General features: G+C 43.4%; 1 protein-coding gene across 3 annotated transcripts; it reads right to left on the minus strand.

The window, feature by feature from the left end:
• Positions 1–7,157: 7,157 nt before the first annotated feature.
• fam151b (family with sequence similarity 151 member B) lies at positions 7,158–20,656 on the minus strand. Of its 3 annotated transcripts, none has more exons than XM_083785003.1 (6): positions 20,555–20,656; positions 13,825–13,950; positions 13,259–13,418; positions 12,157–12,389; positions 10,148–10,283; positions 7,158–8,653 (listed from the first exon to the last, which is right to left on the minus strand). In XM_083785003.1, exons 2-6 carry the CDS (start codon positions 13,943–13,945, stop codon positions 8,515–8,517), a joined length of 789 nt encoding a protein of 262 aa, XP_083641129.1. In that variant the 5' UTR covers positions 13,946–13,950; positions 20,555–20,656; the 3' UTR covers positions 7,158–8,514. The 3 variants fall into 3 exon arrangements, with proteins under 3 accessions (XP_083641129.1, XP_083641128.1, XP_083641127.1); XM_083785002.1 differs by lacking the exon at positions 20,555–20,656 and adding an exon at positions 20,231–20,396 and having other exon boundaries at positions 13,825–13,945; XM_083785001.1 differs by lacking the exon at positions 20,555–20,656 and adding an exon at positions 20,231–20,396.
• Positions 20,657–21,702: the final 1,046 nt, after the last annotated feature.

Genomic DNA, 21,702 nt, shown 5'->3' on the forward strand with positions numbered 1-21,702 from the left:
GAAAATTAATGTAGTCTGTTTGACTAGTGTTTGAGTGGATTGCTACAATGACCGTAATGCTTTGGTGCACCCCACCTTGTGGAGCGGTAGGACATCACAGACACTATGAAATACAAAAATATCTAAAAACTCATATATTACCCTCACCCAAATAAAACACACACTTGCCCACAAAAACGACATAAGTGTTTCTTCTCTCCCAAACATATAAGATCTGGTTGTAAAAGGGGTGAAGTGGTCCTTTAATGTTGTATTAGGCCTATCATTAAATTCTTAATGTTTGCCAATTATTTTGGAGCCCAGTTGCAATACAGTGGACCTTGTCATTATGCTGCACTGGAAGATGGAATTGCATTTACCACATGTAAATATACTGCTGCTATTGCTACATGTCAACCCCTTATACCTGTCATATCATAATGGCACATTTTCAAGCTTCAATGCTGCAGTGCTCTTTGACACAGTAATCTTAAGAATTACTTTTAAGTTGTATGATTAAAAGAAACAATGTTTTGACTGCACAGAAAATGATACATTAAGACAAGTTGTAGGATTAGCTAAAAAAGAAACAATGTTTCGACTGCACAGAAAATTATACATTAATCTTTAGATAGTTTTTTTATTTAGCACACACATTAAGCCTGGTTTGACTACAAGGAGAACGGTCGGAAACAACTCATTCACTGTGAACATACGGTCGTGATTTTGTAGGAAAAAAGTTCAGTACTTTATACAACACTATTTCATTTGATAATGTGATGGCATAGTTTAGGGCAGCAGTGGCCGAAAGGTTTGCGGAGCGGTCTTGATATCGGAAGGTCGCTAGTTCGTATCCCCAGACCGGCACGTTAGAATTACCACCGCTGAAGTGCCCTTGGACAAGGCATTGAGGCATGAACATTTCATGGTAGGGGTTGGCTGTAAACAAGTTCTTGAGTTTAGTCCAGTTACCCTGGGTAAACATAGTACCTTTCCTTTCCTTTTCATAGTTTGTATTATTTGTGTTGCGACGTTGACATGACTTGAGTTAGAAACGTCTTAAATATCCTGTTAAAACGAGAGTTCATGGATTTCTCCGCCATGCTTGTTATAAGCGACTTTGGCTTATAACAAGGCTGCATAGAGCCCACTGCTGTATAATTCAGGCTCTGCTTCAATTGTTGTTGGAAGACAACTTGCTACTACTGCTAAAGTGCTGCTACTTGGTGGCAAGAGTGATGGGCTTAAAAAAAAGCAAAGCCTGACATTATTTCCCCCACTAATATATTTATTATGTAACAATGCTGAGTAGTGTGAGAATAGAACAAGTTTGGCTGACATGACCACAGTATAATGATATAGCATAAACATTTGGATGAGATCGAAACAATCATATTTTTATTATCAGTCTATGGATAAAAGTCTACTTTCTCTTTGCTTCAATTGTTTTTTCTCCATGTCTATGGTTCACTTTGAAAATAATAATAATTATCTGGCTAATGGTGATATTTTAATGTTATGACAGTTGTCTAAATACAGTTCTGGTACACATGCTGTCAATAAACCTTGCATCACAACTCTGCTTTGAAGCAACATTATTTTATAATAATTTGTCAGTTCAGAAAGATTTCATTCATTGATTGAAAATATTATTGTTATTAAGAGATTGCAGAATGGGTACAGTCCAAGGAAGGTCAATACAAAAACTGCTAAGGATCAAACCAGAAAAAGCACTAATAAGACAAGTTTACATCATTTTCAAGTCATCAAAACATTTAAAGACATACAAATACACACATCTATTAAAAATACAGTTTAAAAACAAAGGGAATACGTGAACAGTATAGAAAAATAGAGGGGGGGTACTGGGGACTTTAACTTTGTTACAGGGGCCAGTTTTGAATTGCTGCCGCCCGGAAGTTCTCTTTGAGAGTCATTTTGAAGGAGGCGATGAACCTCTGCCCCAAACTTTCCAGAACGGCCTGTTATAGCGCCACCAGGAGGCCGCTTTGTGCAAAACAAGTTTTTGCACAGTACACCTACAGATTTTGTCCAAACATCACGTAAATTGGTACAAAGTCTCTCTAGAGCCATTCAACGAAACGGGTCTTTCAGATTTCTCAGACTCCATCCTGATTGGTTAAGATTGTTTTCCAAAGTTCACAGGAGTGCTCAGTTTCAAACAAAATGCTGCAAATCAGGAACACATCGCGTGATTTCCGTGAAATTGTGCACACACATTCCCACTAGGCCGAGGACGAAATGCCACATGAACAATTTCAACTCAGCCTCAATGTGGCGCTATAACTGGCCGAAAAGTGTTTTTACCTCTAACTGCACGGATCTGTGGATAACTTTGTATGCCAACTCCTAGGCAAGCTGCAATGTCCTACATTCCTATCCTGGTGGAGACCTGTGCCCAGAAGGGCACTTTTTCTAGTTTTAATTCTGTTGCAAGGAGATGAATCCCATCTACTTCCAAATTGTTAATGGGAACACACACACTCACTCTCTCTCTCTCTCTCTCTCTATTCTGCTCAGGCTTATGTGAAGTTTTGTGAACACCTCAGACACGTTTTAAGTTGCTCGATTCAGATATTTGATATTCATTATTCACTTTAGTTGCCCCGCCCACTTCCTATACAAACCCATTGTAACTTAAACTTCCATTTTAACAATGTTAGATTAATTGAAAACACCTGGCCTATATCTAACCACCAAGCGGACCACATCAGAAATGTGATCGTCTCTATAGGGACCCTACCACGGGTCACAGACAAGGTCAGAGAGAGGAGGATGAGGCTGGCAGAGCACTGCGCGAGGCACCCGGAACTAGTGGCAAGTACACGACACCAATGCAGGGCAATGCCAGCTAGGGAAGGCAAGAAGCGCACCACCCACGAGCCTGCATAGCTAACAATACTGTAGAGCTCAAGACCCTGGTGCTAGATAAGAGTGTGTGATTCAGGAGCCCTGAATGTTGGCTCGACCACATGGCATCTGGTTGGTTCAGTTTCTGCATCTACTCCAAATGTATTCACCAAAACTAGAAGATCTACAATGTTAAGGTTGTAACCCAAGCCTTCTGCTACCATTACTGGTTTTGCCTAGGATTTTGGTACTTTTAGTGGACTCGACAGAATTATTTTGGTAATACAGAGCACCAGTTCACTTAAAAACAGTACCACATTTCATTACTCTTGAACACCTCTTGAAAGAAAGCTAGTGAGCGGAAATTTGTAACCAAGGCAATTAGAATTCACCATCACACTGATGGGGAAAGAAAACTAACCGAAAGCGATCTAAAGAGGCCTTGCCCCGCAGCTGAAAGACGGACGGTGTGTGTGTGTGTGTACATATATATATTAATACAGTAGGCCTATAGTATATAAATTATATATATATATATATATATATACACACACACACACACACATTTCATTTTCTTTTGTATTACGGTGCAATAGCCATTTCTCAATAGACATAGGCCTATATCGGCCCATGTTGAACTGAACATTTGTTATTACCGTGCATAAATTACAAAACAAATACTGAAATAGGTACCATCTTTTGTACTACAGTATATCAAATTCCAGGTGCCATACCGTATCGGTTCAAAGGTAAACGGTACTAGTAGTTACTTTTGCCTAAACCCGACTGGAATAACAAATTAATGCTTTCAAGGCTTTTAAGTCTCCACTTAAGACTCAACTTTGAGCTTTAGGAAGAAGGAGAAAGTTTGTCTGATGTCTGTGGTGAGGGAAAAAGATTCTACAAGGTGAAAAACTCATCTTGTCATATCGTCTCATCCAAAAAGAGGAGCTGTTTAGAGGCCAGAACTCTGTGGTGAGGGAGCAAGATTCAAAGTGAAAAGCCAATAAGGCCATATAAGCGACTTTGGGTACCTAGAAAAGCGCTATATAAATCTGATTATTATTATATTCAATCTTATCCAATACAAAGCTCCTGGCAGTTCTGGACTTTTTTTAAAGAGATGGTGAGCAAGCACTTCCTACATTCCAAATGAGAGGGTATATACACCTAGGTGTATTCACGTTTTTTTTAGGCCACCACGCTGGAAATTAAAGAGTACTTTCAAACAAACCAAACCGAGGACCTCACCAACTAAAATTACATTCTGTAAAACAACACAGAATATAATGGCCCCGCAGTCATGGCTGAGGGAAGTAGGGGTCCTAGAGGGGCTGAAGCACTCCCTCCCCCCAGGCACAGCCCCCCCTCGGAACAGGAGAAAAAAAAATATATATATGAATAATAGAAATGTCACGTTATTATTTATACAAGTAAAAGTGGACTGGTTGGAGGATAAAATAAATTGTATTCTTAAACTTTTTGTTTTTATATTCATCGTCTCTTCTCTCCTGCTGACGCTATTTCCGGTTGCCTTTACGCACGGGGTGCACAAATTTTAATTTCTCCGGTCAGCCTGACTGTGTGTGCTGTTGTTGTCAACATGGCTCAGAAGAGTGAGTGATTTCTTTGGTGGGTCCAAGAAGCCCAAATCAAGTCTAGTTCATGAACCCTTCATGAGTCGGTAGTAACTGACCCGGTTGCTACCTGGGTATAACCCCTCCTTTTCCTCTTCTTTCTCTGTCTGTTATTAACACTTTTGTCTCCCTTCCACCCCCCCCCCCCCCCCCTTATTATTCCAGGCCAGACATGCTTCGCGACTGAGACGCTACCCCTTGCCACGACAGGCCCACTCTTACCGAGCATACCCTCGGTGGAGATCGCGATCACGTTTCCGCCCCCCTCCGGAACACTTCTATGATGCCCAGGAAGACCCCTTGGGAGGAGCAATACGATGACTGGCATTCCCCCCACTATTCACCCCCACACGAGCGATACCATACCCCACCTACCAGTGCTACCACCCCGTATTCGAGCGGCCCCACCCGTAGGGGCGGCCGTACTCCCTATACACCGAGCGGTGCCAATAGGGGCGGTCGAAATTCCGACGGGGGTTCCCGATCCAGGCAAGTTAGGATTCAGCCCTTGATGGCCTCTTTTACCCCCAGAACAGCGGACACCGCACTCACACCCAATGTGGTTCAGGATCCCAGTCCCCCCCAATACCAGTTCAGAGCGCCCCGCGTCTTCCAGCACCCCTAGTGACTCTGGACGACCACCCTCGTTCACTCTATCCACTCCGAAAGCAGTAAAAACCACCCCCCCCCCCCCCATCGACCCAACCCAGAACCGCTAGATGTTACCTTAATAACGTTGATCTCCCTCCTTAAAGCAGGTCACCACTTACTAGGAAGTTACCTGTGTGACACAACACAATCTCCTCCCAGAGGGCTACTCCTCCAAAATTACAGAACTGGAAAAAAAAAGCTTCACCCCCTCCGGGGCAAGTCCTACTACCTGCCAAATGCTCACTGAGGCCGCCCAGAACTGGATGGCGCAATGCTATTCCATATTAGAAAAGCATTATGCAAAGAAAATAGACGCGCTCTTAGACCCATTACCAAACTCGCCATGCAGCGATCCGGAACAACACTGGTCCAGGGCCTGCCGTGAGGCGAACAAAACAATCAGAGCTGGCCTGGTGACGGACACCACAACCCGTATCAAGAATAGGATCCCCCCCCGCCACCGGCTTTTGGAGCCCTACGCCCCTTATGGAACCGTGGGAAGCACCCATCTCCCAACAGCCACCCTCTACCCAAGCCCAAACAACACCAAGGGCAAACCCTATAGATTCCCCGGTGACAATACCGACAACCCCGACCCCTGTGACCCCTGCCCCGCCTGAGGACATGGAATCCTTAATACTCTTCTCCCCCCCGTCCTCCCCCATCCTAGCTGAAGCCCCGCAGTCCAATGCGGTGACCCGTTCCTATCAGGTAAGCCCCCCCGCCTCCCCGTCACTCATTTCTCTTGGATTCCCCATTTGAACTCCCAACGGCCCAAACACCCAAACCCCCCGCTTCGCCCCCCAGCACTGTCAAACGACTGCTTGAGGGCACACTTATTTCAGTCGAAACCCACTACGAGCCGTCCACTACGAGCCGTCCACTAAGAGCGCCCCGTCGACTTCCGCCGCGATACTCCCCATGTCCACTACCAGACGCGTTATCCACCACCATGAGGGTGACAGGAGCGTGTGGTCCCTTGAACCGGTACGCCCCATCATCCTGGCGGGGGACTCAAACCTTAAATGGATTCCGGTTATATTGGACCATAGGGTCCAGGTAGACTCCTTCCCGGGAGCTTCCGTCTCTCACGCGATCAAAATCTTATCTAACTACCCACGACCTATCCCAAAGTCCAACACATAATCCTGTCATTCGGTTTTAACAACAGGAATAACTTCGTGTTCCACACCTTTGACAGAAATGTACACAAACTGCACTCTCTGGCAATTGAAAAATTCCCCAAAGCTAAGGTACTCTTCCCGCTCTTAGCCTATTCCACAGAGCTACCGACAGAACAACAGGATGATATTTACACCATCAACGTTAGTCTCGGTCAATTCCCTCACATTCCTGCACTCGCAAAGAGAGTTTGAGACCCAGGAAGACGATATCCATTGGACTCCCAAAACGGGTAGCAAGATTTGGCTTCTTTGGGAGTCCTACTTAGGCTAGTTCTCCTCTCCTGCCTCCCCCTATTCCCCATTTTTTTTCTCTCTCTACCATTATTATTATAATATTGTCTCATCCAATACAAAGCTCCTGGCAGTTCTGGACAATTTAAATATCCAGGTGGCCAACCCGTTTTTTTAAGAGATGGTGAGCAAGCACTTCCTACATTCCAAATGAGAGGGTATATTCACCTTTTTTTTTAGGCCACCCCGCTGGAAAAGATGAAAGATTACTTTCAAACAAACCAAACCGAGGACCTCACCAACTAAAATTACATTCCGTAAAACAACACGGAATGTAGTGGCCCGCAGTCATGGCTGAGGGAAGTAGGGTTCCTGGAGGGGCTGAAGCACCCCCTCCCCCCAGGCACAGCCCCCCCTCGAACAGGAGGAGAAAAAAAAGAAAAAAGGAAATAAAAAAATATATATATATATATATGAATAGAAATGTCACATTGTATGCGTTGTATAATAGGGCGTCGTATAATAGGGCTATAATTTATATTTTGTTTTGATATCGGCGCCTTGCCAATGTCATGTGTAGCCTAAATAGGCCTATGCCTTTTTATGATTTTGTCAGTTTGTTCATATAACTTGCGTGTGGAGAGGGAAAGTAAACGCCACTTTTCCGTGTGAAAACGCGTGAAAACACGCGTGCACGAGGCACATGCACGCACATTTTTACTAGAAACTCAGCCCCTGCTAGTGTAAAGTACTTTTCCCGTGGGCCTGCCCGCAGTTGGAACAACATGTTCCGTCCACACGCTACGTCGTACCGGGGAAACTCCCCCGTCAGGTGATAAGAAGCGGCCTGCTCACTAGCTCAGTTCGGGGCTCATCCAGAGGCTGAGTAGAAGTTCAAGCAATCACACAAGTGCTACACAGATCTCCAGTCACAATGTGCGGAACTGAAGGACAAAGCCCCAGCCAAAAAATAAAAACATAAACTAACCAAATCTGGCGAGGTCAGTGTGCACAGATAAGTGTTTTTGACGGCAAATTTTGATTCCGTTTTATATTCTTTTGAATAGAATTCACCTGAAATGTTTTAGTGTTAAGACTAGTTTTAGTCGACTAAATATAATGCGATATTAGTAGACTAAATCTACAGTTGATTTATTCGATGTGTACACGATATAGGGCTTATATTATGTGGGTAGAACTTTGCTTTCATTGCTAATTAACTAATTATCACCAGACGTGTAACAGGTGTGCTCAAGGAATCAAACTTTTAAAGACACAAGCTCTCTTGAACTTTCTGTTATTCTATTCTATTTTAAGATGTACAGTACAAATATAGGGTGAAGGGCTCATGTATAATATGCATGTTTGTCATACAAGAGCTCCAGAAGAAAACTCCACGGCAAAGCAGTACTACGTCTCGTCTAACCTCGTGCCACCAGACTTTCAACATAGACAACATTCAAATTCAATAAAAGGATAGAGACCGAACCCGAGCGACAGCCCCACCACCCTGCTATTAATTTCAATGGAAGTTGCTCAGTGGCTTTTTGAAGCACCTGGAAGAACGGTCTACTTCTGCATTTGACCACCAACAGGTCAAATGCGGAAGTGCAAACAAGCGCTCAATGTTAAACCCGAGCTGCACAGGGTTTCCTCATCATAAATCCACGGGTCTGCCTGCAAATCACGCTCTAACCACTAGGCCCGAGTGCTTTAACATTGGAGAGCCTCCCTGGGGGCTTGACTTTCCACCTCGGAAGGACCCTGGTTTTGTTTTGGTCAGCTTTCCGGTCCCAGACTACTGCCACCTCCTGGTATGGAGAGTTATTGCACTGGATTTCCTCTGATTATCAAGTGCCCAGTCTGTTGCAATCTGTGACAGTTAAGTAGTTGGAATTAGTCTAAACTGACTGCTGGGTGGAGAGGGACCTAGAGTCTTTCATTTTCATGATAGGGTGTCATTAATGGTTATTTATAGGAAGGGTCATTTCGTCTGGTAGGTCATAGTAAATCTTGCTCTTGTCAAACTCTTGTCTGTAGGGCAGCAAGTCCTGGACCACAAACTGGTCATTTTGGCTCGTCCATACAGTCAGAGAGTACCTTCAAGAAAACAGAAAAGTTATTTAGTTGTTTTAAAACTTATACCAATAATTAATATAAAACTATGAAGAGGTTATGTGCTTAAATGACAGGTTGATAATAGATGTAATTGTAATTTCAACACAATTTTTTAGCGGTTGTAGGTTTGTAATCACCGTGGTGCATATGGCTTTGTCGAGTGCTTATACGAACACAATTGGCCCATGCACTTCAGTGATGCTTGCGGAGCTCGACTACGTCTCGTTCTTGACCGCATCACTGTCATGCCAATAATCACAGTAAAGCACACCCTCAAGTGTAATATTGCTCATTTGTACACTGATGGGCTGGGGGGGCGAGGAGTAGGGCGAAGGCTCTATGACTATGTCCTCCTGGTGGGGGCTCCTCAATGGCAGGTGAGTCAGTAGGATACGACAGCAGTGACAGACAACACAGAAATGTGTGTGGGGAGGAATAAATTAGTATAACGACTACATTGGGGACAAAAAGTGGTAAAAAGCTAATACAAAATAAATCACTGTGACTGATATCACATGACGCCCCGGTACATAACCTCACACTGAATTCACAACCAGCATCATCAATGCTAAACATTCAAATTCAATAAACCACCGTTTCACAATGTCATGCCTGGCATCAGATCATCAAGGGTTTCAAATGGACCCATAGACCATTGTAACCTGTATAGGAATGGAACCAAATGGACCTTAGACGTTTATAACTCTGTTACAGATGTTGTAGCCTGTATACGAATGGAACTAAATGGTCCCCAAGTTGTAACCTGTATACGAAATGGAACCAAATGGACCCTAATGGGTGCATCTGGTTCAACTGTGTCCAAGATGTTGGGTCCGTGACCAAATACATATCATCTTGGGCAGGGCTATTCAACTGGCGGCCCGTGGGCCAATTTTTTTAACACAAAATGCATTTGTAGAATCCAATCCAATTAGCGGTTGTAGGTTTGTAATCACCGTGGCGCATATGGCTTTGTCGAGTGCTTATACGAACACAATTGGCCCATGCACTTCAGTGATGCAACAATTTGCGCTTCGCGAGCACGCTGTGCGGCCCTCCACACACACACACACAAGCATTCTACAGTTGTGCCCCCCCGACCTAATCTAGTTGAATACCCCTGATCTTGGGAGTCCTTCCTTGGCACGAAGAAGTTTGAGAACTACTGAATTAGAAGGCATTTTGTAGAATTGACCTTGGATCTTAACTCATTCTAGGCCAAGTATTGATTTGACTTTGTCACAAAGTGCCTCCAGGCCAAAGACGTTTTTAACTTATTTTTAAAAGGGGCTTAAATTGATTACATTATAATCATGATTTAAGACAAATCTTACAACTCTCGTTCTAAAAAATTTAAAATAGAACAAATCTATGGTGGACTGTGCTGAACTATTGCTACTGCCATTTAGTGGTGGATGATTTTTAATAAGTCAATGAAATGAGTTTGGTTCATTGTTGAACCCCTAGATGCCATACCTGTCTGACTGCTGCAGAAGCCATTTGAGTTGCGACAGAGACTTGGATAACAGGCTGGCTCTCACTGGGAAGGTGACTGGATGCTGCAGGCCCCTGCAGACCTCCTCCATCTCACGCACCATTTCCCAGCTGTACCCTGAGAGGGGGAAAATATATAATAATATGCATAATTATTTTTGTTTTCCGGTGTCCGTGTGTACATAATTCAAACTTTAACAAACAAAAAACATGTCCATGGCAAGACTTGCCTAGCCTGGATGAATGCCTCTCTGACCACTCTCAGGCAGTTAGACCTTAAGAAGGCCTTAAAAATCATTGGGGTAGATGAGAACCTTGCCCCACAGCAGTACGCCATCAGCAAGCTGAGTCATCGCAGAACAGTTGCAGCAACAACTGTTCTCTACAAGATGCACACTCCCAACTGTCCAGTGGACCTCAAAGTCAAAGCACTACTACCTCAAGCTCACACCTCAGGTCGAATCACCCGGGGAGTACTACCAAGCCACGCCCTGGAAACCCCCAAGTCAAACACCAAAAGCCTTGATAGGAGCTTTCTCCACTCTGCTATAAGGACATGGAACAGCCTTCCCCCTGTGGTTGTTGGAGACATTACATCTAGCATTGTTCACGCCTTCAAGAATAGGCTGAACAAACACCTCCTCAGTATGTGACTGTAATCCCACAAAGCTCAAGGACTGTCATTCATCCAACATTCAGTTTAGACATACTGTATGCCTGACTGAGTAGCTGCAGATCATTGATAGGCTCTTTGAATGTATTTTTCTCATAGCCTGTATCTGCTTAAGCTTTAAAAAAAAGAAGAAAAAAAAAGTCTGTGGAGGAGATTCGTGGTATTACCTGTACTACGCATGTCATATGGTATGTGTGAGTCAAGTCAACGGTATTTATGACCACAGTGGAAAAGAGAAAAACGTGGCCTGTCATGATCTGTTGAGAAGAAGCACCAAAGCAAAGGAGCGTAGAACTGGACAAGTAAGTTAATTTTCGTCAGTTGAGAGAAAGTGTTTCAAAGTGTCCAATAATAATAATAACACTGGTAACTCAACAAGCGTTATCCACAGGTAAACCATCAGACAATCTCCTCACCTCTGATCAATGTTAGGCACCTTTGCATCAAACTATTGTGACACTGCATTCCTTTAAATCTTGCCATGCATGCACTTCATTAATCACTTGTCATGTACAGTCTACATAATTGCGTTGACAGACAAAAACTAGTTTAGCTTGTAGAACTTGTCCTGACCTCAAGTAACACTGTCCTCTGAGAAGCCATCCATCTATATACTGTAATAACCTATTATGAAGTATAATATGCACCCATTCACCTTTGCAGCTTAAGGCCCTTTGTCTCCTGCAATTGTACTAATAAGTACCCAATTACTGAAATCCCAAACATGGAATATACTTGGACCAGGGGCGGCCTTAACTTTTTTTGTGTGTGTCAGTGTGTATTATCGAACTTTAAATCAAATCCTGTGTTGAGGATAACACAAGAATAGTGTACTGTACAGTATAAACAAAATAAGACCAAAACCAGACAATTAATTAAAAGGTTTGATTATTACAGTCAGCTTGAGGTGTAATGCAGCTAATCCTAGAACACTAAACCCAACTTTTGTCACACCATCACTAAACCCGGGTATATCTTATACCCCATGTAATATATTCCATAAAAAATATTTCTCATCAAATTATATTAACGTACAGCAATTCATGGCAATTTGAGATACTCTTCTTTAATATTGAATTCTCACACAAAAAATATATATATCATGGGGCTATCATTGCATGAATGCAACCTAGTTTTAGTCATCATAGCTACATTTTTATTTAGTTTGTCAGTTAAAAAAAAAGAAAAAAAAAGTAGTCGAACATTTAGTCGACAAAATGAACACTGCACTGCGTGTACCTGTGAGTCCATATCAAATAAAACCTCATAAATGGATCCTAGAATAGTAGAAAGTAACAGAGTGAAAAAAAAAAAACACCTGGATTATCGGCGGCAGGCGTCCATCCAGTGGTCCAGCCCAGAGACAGCACCATGGGGTGGGAGCAGGAGGAGCCGTGAGCGGCCATCTCACCCAGAAAAGCGGACGGTTCCAGAGGTACGGCCTGCTGACCGCCGGGTCCATGGAGAAGGTCTGCATTGAGCCACACAGGAACACTCAGCTCAGGCCACAGGTCCTCCAGCACAGCCATGGACGGAGACACCGCTGCTAGGCTGACAACGCAAACCAGCAGCATCGTTTCATTTGGACTTTCATTTAGATCCGCTAGTTTCACAGTGAGTTCCAAAGTTGTTGGTGGAGCTACAGCTACTAGTTTTCAGCACAAGAGTTTTCGTCTTGCGCCGCAGCAACATGAAAATGTATACATTATTGAAACTAAATACTTGTAATGTAACGCAAAAATAACTAGTAACATAACTAGTTTATTTTTAAATTTTTATATAATGACTAAAATGCTGGTATCGGCAAAAATTCCAGTCTATGCGTAACCAGTCTTTACGTAAATCCAATTTATCATGTCATTTACACTAATATCTTGAATGTTTCAGTTGATATTGCACGACTGTTTTATACTCCCAACTGTACTATATTTACATCATTGTTTTTACTAACTTGCAGCTAGGGTTCATTTGGTTCCATTTGTACACTCTCAGAGTTACAGACCTGTAAGGGTCCATTTGGAATTGGAACCCCCTCAAGTAACCCTGAGAGTCCTGGACCCCACTTTGAGAACCACTGTCCTAGAATTTTAATTGCGTACACCCTAGTGTAGCGGTTAGAACGTTAGATCAAGCGTATGGATGGCCGTGGGTTTGAATAATGCAAAATCAGATCTGAGTCAAGACTCCTGAGAAGTCGCGAAGTCTGAAGGAGTCTGAAGCCCGTCCTGGACAGGAGTCTCCAGACATAAAAACGGATGATGACGATGATGATGATGATATACTGGTAGGTACTTGGTATGGAACGACATGCAAGCTATGGTGGAATCGGGAAGGAAACAATGATATCGGAATATTTGTCATTGAAAGTAACCAGTTGACGAACACTGCTGACAACACGCACACAAAGGTAAATGACCAACCTCTTGAAGTCCAGTTTGATCCCCTTGTTGTGTGTCTTTGTTCCCTGAAGCCACTCCCTCAGTGTGATGTCACTGTCGTTGTCAGGGGGGTGGGCCATGATTGGCTCCTTGGGGTCGTGACCTCTCATTAGTATGTCTGCTTCGATCATGTGAGCGCCACCTGGAGGTTAAAGCAATGCTGAGATGAGACATCGTGTTTTACAAGACAAACGTTCTTTCATTAAGGCTCTGTTGTTCCATTTAGTGTACAGTAGTTCTCAAACATTTCAATTTTCAATGACCCCCATAAGTGGACAAATGGAGTTCCAATTGTACACTCCATACCATAGAGTTACACACCCATACCCATTAAGAACAACCCATTCAAGGACACTTTGAGACCCACTGGTGTAGCAGTGTTTCTAGTGAGTGAGCCAATATGCACAATAGCAGCATCCTGACTCCGTTTGACCACAATGCAACAGGTCCTTCATTAGTATCGGTAACATCGGTGAAGGAAGTATAGGGAAAGGCCCTGGAAGTAGGAAGAGTTATTATGTGTGCATACAACAGTATGATGAGTTCACCTTGAAGAGCCTGTGTGAGTTTGTGTTTGCTGTTCGCGGCGTGCGCCCACTTGACCTGCGCTGCATCCTTGGCTCTGATCAGACCCCGACTGAGAAAATAATCCAACGTCTCCTCACTCATCTGTCCTGTGGAAGAGCACAATAGATTCTGACATAAACATTATCTTACAGATTCACACGTTATTCGATTCATTGAAAATGTAATAAACAGAAGAGTCACTAAGAAGAAAATCGACAGTTGTAGCCCTACTTTGAAATAACAAATAAATAGTTTTAATTCCTTTGGTCAAGGAAAAATAACAGAAATTGGAAGTTGAGAAGCTGATGAGCATGTTCTTTCTCCTGATTGGACAAAATTGGCAACCCAGTGGGTTGGTAAATGGTAAATGCTGCATTTATATGGCGCATTTATCCAAGGCGCTTTACATAAATTGTGTGAATTTGTGCATTCACCGATTCACACACCGATGGAGTAAACCATGTGTAGCATTTCGCAGAAAGCGGGGATTGAACCCGGGCCTCCCACTCGCCAGACCAACACGCAACCTGTCATGCCAATAGGGCTGAGCCCGATTGGCAGGGCTGTTGTGGGCTGGGGGCTACACATGCAAGGCACCAACCTGCACATCAGGATAAATTAGGGGTTCAGACTCTTATGCTCAAGGACACTTCGACACTGAACCCACCTTAACATGTATTTTCAGTTTACATTACAAAGAAGAACTGGACGGGGAGACCCCCGTTACCGAACAAACACTCTATGGCAATAATTACTATCACAATATAGAGCTATGGAGCTTTTACTTTTTAACAGAAAATATTTTTTTTAACAAAATAAATATCACTCACAGCAAGCACTAGCCCCTCTCGGGACTCCCTCGGTTGAGCTATTTTCATCGCTCAGTTCTTCCACTCTCTATGCCTATGGTAGACAGCTGTACATACAGTAGGCTCCGTTCAGGCCTTCCTTGTTGACTTCCCATTGTACCGCCTCCCGCACCAAGACTGGCTAGCTGCACGTCCCTACGTTCCTGCCGAGCTGATCTGCTCTGTCGCAGCTAGCCAGTCTCTGTGCGGGAGGCGGTACAATGGGAAGTCAACAAGGAAGTCAAGGAAGGAAGGAAAGAAGAATTTCAGAGCAGCCAAAACTGGAATAAAGAAAAGACGCTTTAAAACATCTCACCACCACTTAAGCGGAGCGCAGGTCGGCCTGAACGGAGCCGTCTACCATAGAGAGTAGAACAAATGCAAAGGGACCCTACGGATGAGCGATGAAAAGAGCTCAACCTAGGGGTCCCGAGAGGGGCTAAGCAAGCACCTATAATATGATTTTAAGCACCTCAAGTCAATGTGTGCTCTAGCCCCTTTCCCCTAGTTTACCTTTTCTAATAGTGGAGTATTTCCAATTTTCTATAGAGGGAATGCGTGTGACATCATCAAACCCGGAAGTTATGCAGGAATGCCTACTTTCTGGCCTTGACAGCCCGGTTACACACCGCCATTCAACGCACAGGCAATTGCGCACGCGCGTGCGTGTGCTTGTGCGTGTGCGCGCCAATTCTCACCTTTGTCGAAGCATATTCATCTGTCATTATAATCCGACCATTTTATTACATTAAAGATCTGTCTCGGCTGTTGATCTGTGATGAAAGCAAACGGCACGGTCAGCGCACGTGAGAGAAAATAATAATAATTATTGACTGCATACGGTAGGCTATATAATTAATAATGAATCCAGGTGTCCAGCACTGCAGGACACCCGCACCCTCCGGGCGTTCACTCCATTTGCTTGTGCGTGTGTGTCAAAGTCAGAAGTTTAGTTTTTTGATATGTACGTTTTAATACAGGATCGGGACTCGGGGAGTCGGGATGACATGAGAGAGAGAGAGAGAGAGAGAGAGAGAGACCCTAAACTGTGTTTGGTCATGGCATTTTCTTGCGCAGCTCAAATCTCATATAGTTCTTTGAAAGACTGTTCTTATATAAACACTAAACACAAGATGGCCTATACTGCTGCCTTTCTTTAAGATGAAAAGGGGTAATTAAAATATTCACCTAAATAGGCCGATATATTAGGCCCATTATAAATATTCATTCATTCAAATAATCATGCTGCCGCCAGTTACGGCAGTAGCGATGTTATTATTCAGCAGCAGGGCCGTGCTTTTCTATATAGGCAAACTAGGCGGCCGCTTATTGGGGCACCAAATAGTCAGGGGGCTTTTTTATAATAAATATTTAGCTTTCTAATCCATTCGGGGCCCCTAAAAACAATCCAACATGAGGCCAAGGGGCTCAAGTGTGAAGTACTTAGACAGTCAGGGGGCTGAAGTGCATGTAAAGTAGTTAGACAGGTACATAATATACCAGGCCCATTAATGCTGTCGGCCTACTCTATATTCTAAGCCAGTGTTTCCCAACCTTTTTTTAAATAGCTCATATGCAATGTGAAATGCCTAATTCTTAATCCTTTTCCTTGTCTTTATTATGGGCCATCTTGTGAAAGCTGCATGCTTTTATTGTGAAGGGTCTCAGTTCTCACAGCCTGCATATTTCCACGTGCTAAAAATGCTGATCGACAAGCTCACAACGCGTTGCGTCCGCAACGCGTTGTGAGCTTGTCGATCAGCCATTTTCAGCATGCAAGCATAACACGTGTACGACGAAGAATAAATCAGGCATCACTGCGCTTCTGTGGAGGGAGGGAGATATATTTTGTTGGACAAACGAGGCGACGATCATGTTTGGACATCTATGGACAGCTATTTTGGACAGCTATTTTTCGTGGCACATTATGTTTAATCACAACAACGTCACGTTTACTTTAGCTCCTCAGTCTTTGGGTCGGGACATGTATGTGTTTCGGGGGAGGGTTAGTGTGCCGCCTGATTTTGACAGAAAGTAACACTAACTTAGTGTTACTTTCTGACAAATCAGGCGGCACACCTGGACATATCAAACGGCACATTAAAGTGCCGCGGAACACGGTGTTCTAAGCCATCATTCGGTGCCCGGTTGCCGCTAAAACAATCCAACAAGGGTTAGGGGGGCCCATGAGATGTCCTCAATTAATTATTAAGTAAATATGTGGGGGTGCTGATATTCTAATTATTTAATCTTTGCGTCATTGTAATACTGATGCTAGATAAACACAGGCTTGTTTCCATTCTATGCCAGCTTGGAAAATGAACAATGGTGGACATTGTAAACAAAGTGGAAATGCAAATTTGGAACTGAAGGAGTTATTATACAAAGTAGGGCAATACTGTTGACATCCCCCATACGAATCAGTTGAGCTGTTCCTGGGAGCAATAAGGGCCTTTCTCCGCCCCACCCCTCTCCCACTGTTTATATTGTGTGTAGTTTCCAAGATGGCCGCAGCACCAGGAGGGGGTGAGGCGTAAGTGAGCGGGCGGGGTCGACATATGCCCTTACTGGGCTGCATTCAAGACACTTGTGTCTGACACCTGACTTGTGTCTCTGAACACAGCTTTGATGGATGTGTTCCATCTTTGATGGATGTGTTAAGCAAACATTTACAATATCAATGTTTAAAGATTCTTAAATGTTATACAATGTTATTATACATTTTAAATAATTTACTGATGTATATAAATAGATTAGAAATTATTATTTATTTATCTACAAATAGCTTATAAATATAACTTTAGTTACAAATGATTTATTAACAATTATAAATGTAGGCCTATATAAATGGCTTATTTATGAATAGTTGACTACTTAATAATAATTTACTAATAACGTATAAATGAGGTTTAAACATAGTTATAAATGTTTAGTTTACGGATGTTAACAAACAGTCTGTTCATGATTATTACTCATCTACAAACTGCTTTAAATGTTTATAAATGCTTTATAACAGGTCGTTATTGTAAAGTGCTACCAATCAGCCACCCACAACAACAGATAGGCCTACACAGACTGCTCGGGCAGGCCAATTATCATCACCACTGTGCCCATTCAGTAGTGACCCGCGCCCCATAGGGATGCAAATTTCTGCTTTTGTCATCATGGGGTGTGGTTCTGGGACATCATACTCACCTTGCAGGTTTTTGGTGCAACAGTTAAAGAACAGACAGGAGCTTGCTTAATTTTGGGCATACCCGTGATTCATGAATCAAAGCTGCATGTTATTAAGGTCATAATTGAATAACAATTCACTATATAACTTTAATGAAGTAGTGAGGTTGGAATAGAATGATCAGACAGACAGATCTGTCTGGACACAGTTTATATGTGAAGTTGTGAACTAGACAGATATTATCCTGCTCATTACTGTACTATATATACTGTATATCATGTATATACACACACTGTACATGATATACTGTACTAAGCCCTGAAAGCCCTGGCAGAGTAGTTCTGGAGTAGTTCCAACGGATTGTGTGCCCCTAATGGGACTGATTGAGGGTAGCTACTGGGACGTAAGTCGGGACTTGATCACTCCCGGCTGGGTCGCCTGAGTGAGGGGTATGATGTTGCGAGACCCGAAACCCCGTTGACCTCAGGATACATCACTGAGGATACGTCCCAGGTGCATCCATGCAATGTTTTTTATTATAGTTCTTCTATTTATAGTGACTCATATGGTTAGACTATGTGACAACCAGGTATAGTCTGGTGACCACCGGAGAGACGGGTGACAGCCGGAATGTAGACGGCAACCGGGTGAGCAGTATGGGTTAGCGCCCCAGCCTGTGTCCTCCGTGAGGAGGAAGCCCAACAACCCTCGGTGAGGCCTTTAGGAGGGCCATGCAAGCAGCAAGCGGAACCGCAGTACCATGACCCTGCGGAACCATTGCCCACCACTCCTGAATGAACTGTCTGGTGCTGGGACTCTGGTGCAACGCACAGGTCCACGCTCTGGTGAGAGCAGGAGTGGACCTGGTGAGACGTAGGAGGGGCCCGGACAGGAGACAACCCACAGAGCCTAGTCCCTCCATGTGCCAGAAGTGTACCTCCAAGCCCTGGCAGAGTAGTTCTGGAGTAGTTCCAAAGGATTGTGTGCCCCTGGTTTTTCACTAATGGGACTAATTGAGGGTAGCTACTGGGACGCAAGTCGGGACTTGATCACTCCCGGCTGGGTCACCTGAGTGAGGGGATGTTGCGAGACCCGAAACCCTGTTGACCTCAGGATACATCACTGAGGATACGTCCCAGGTGCATCCATGCGATGTTTTTTGTTACTGTATGTAGCCTAGACACACAAATCCTTGTGTTTGAACACAAAAAGCATTTTGAGTTTTGTCATGACTATATTTTCGTATGGGAATTCCGGAACGCGGACATTCATATTCTCTCTAAGCTCGTATCTGCGGCGTCTGACGGCCTTTTTTTCTTTGAGTTATTCTGAATTCGTGAACTTTAAGTACCTATACATTCCGCTGCGAATATCTCCTGTGGCGCGGAAGCCGTTAAGTATTTTTAATCTTTGTTTGACCGATTTGGTCGCTTTATTTCTTCTTGTTTGTTTACCGTTTATTGTACCGCCTCCCGGTGTGCGGTTGGCTTGTGCGGCTACGTCCCTGCCTCTGATCTGCTCTGTCATAGCTATAGCGCCACTAGCTAGCCAGATAGGCGGTACAATGAGGTGTCAATAAACAAGGAAGGAAGAGAAGAATCAAAGCGACCAAATCGGTCAAACAAAGATTAAAAATACTTAACGGCTTCCGCGCCACAGGAGATATTCGCAGCGGCATGTATGGGTACTTATACTTAACATAGTCAGAAACGCTCACACGAAAAAATGTCGTCAAAGAGCGCAGACAGGCGCTAAACATGTTGTTTATGTTTTATGAATGGCCGCGTACCAGGTGGCATGGTAGTGATGCAACAGGACCCAATGCACTGGGTCGAACAAATGTCAGAAACTTCAGTAGCATTGGGTTCTGCTTGGAGGGCTACTAATTTGGTATGGTAGGCTATACACACAGAGTCGAGGAGGCTGCAAGCAACTCTAGCCTACAGTTGGAATTTAGCTGGCACATTTTGTTCCGCTGGTTTTATTTGTCATGTCTGTCTGTTTAAGAATGCGCATACCTTCTATACTTTTACTCCACAACAATTATTTGAAAACTTTAGTTACCTTTTTACATGATTCATTACCCTATGGCATATGACCATAAAGCCGGACAGGAATATAAATGTGGTTGTTTCATTTTGCATTATTGATACTTTTACTAAAACATGCAGTGCTATAGGCTACTTCAACACATCACATTGCATACTCTACAGATATGTTGTCTTCTGCATGGCACGACGTTGTTAGACCAGAACTAGCCATGCCCATGGATCCAAGACGGACGGACATCTCATTATGGCAGTCGTGTAGGCTAGATCACAACAGTTTACAACGATACAACGTGTTGCTGTTTCATATATTTACCATTGAAGTGTCGAACAAGCTGTAGAATAATAGTTCCAACCAGAATGAAGAGGACAGCACGGAAATAAAGCCACCGACTGTGACAAAACATTAATAATAATATCAGCTACACGACATCAACATGAATGTGAAAACATTCTTTTATCCATTCAGTAATTAATGTAATCAGTCCCAGCTGCGTTCCATGTAGTAAGTAATGAAGTGAAATCTTCGCATAATGATTATGAAAACAAACCTGCCGTGGTTTCTATTTGCTGCTCATTATCCGGTCCAGAGCCCGCCTACTGTACCCGGTAGTTTACACGCACACATTCGTCTACGTACCGTTTCCGTTTCTGCTCCAGACCAAGACCGGATCTATGGACCGGATCAGCAATGTGCTTAAGAGAATTGATCCCAGTCGCCGATAATGACGACGTCCACTGCTGTCGCACAATTAAAACGTAGAAGATTGTGTGTTTAGGAAAGCTGTGGACCCTGCTGTGGACACACGTGTGTTGAATATTAGCACTGTGCTGCAACATTTTATTTAAGCGATGCATGTGCCATGTCATCGTCGACAGTATACTGTGTGTTGTGTCCAGGTGTAATGTCAAATGAGCTTATTCAAACGGGATGTTTCAGAATGATGTGATGTAATAAACTAAACACGACACTAGATGGTGGTATTGTCTTTAACGAGAAGTGGAAATAAATGAGAAGTCTGTAAGTATGTCCAACTGTCCATAGTTTGTTTCTAATAATAAATACTAATAAGAGGTTGAGAAGCGATCTCGCGTGCACGCATCCGCCTGGGTGACGGCATAGATGGGGGTTTAAATCAACATAATATATGGATTGAATTCTAGCTGGCCGAAATGAAATTACATTGATTGATTGATTGAAATATTTATTAACAGTTTGTAGAATTACAGTACATTTCAAGCACAAACTCAATACAAAGACTGTTAACTGTGAGTGGACGACCCAATTAAGCATTACACTTGTTTACAACAGGGTCCACATTGTTCAATTCATCAAAACATTTAGAGACATACAAATAGACACTTCTATGTAGTTAAAGAACAGAACAGGAATTCATCATATAGGCAAAAAGGGAAAAGATACATATACAGTGAGGGGAAAGGGGGTGGGGGGGGATTCAGATTTTACAGAGGCCAGTTTCGAATTGCAGCCATCCGTAGGTGCCCTTTGAGAGCGGTTTTGAAGGAGTCAAGGGATTCACATGTCTTAATGACTGTTGGTAGGGCGTTCCACATTTTGGTGGCATAGGAGCGAAAATAATTTAGTCCCTTGTTTGTGCCGAATCTGGGTTGTACATGGTTTGTTGCACTCCCTCTGGTGTTGTGGGTGTGGACTTCGTTTACATTAAGGAAGTATATAGACAGGTAGGCCTACATGGGTATCTTGGTGGTGTGTCGAATCTGTCGAAAGATGCTGTACTCTGTCGTCGACCCTAAGCCATCCCAGCC

This window comes from Protomyctophum parallelum (genome assembly GCF_964188405.1).
Source record: "Protomyctophum parallelum genome assembly, chromosome: 15".
Taxonomy (NCBI): Eukaryota; Metazoa; Chordata; class Actinopteri; order Myctophiformes; family Myctophidae; genus Protomyctophum; species Protomyctophum parallelum.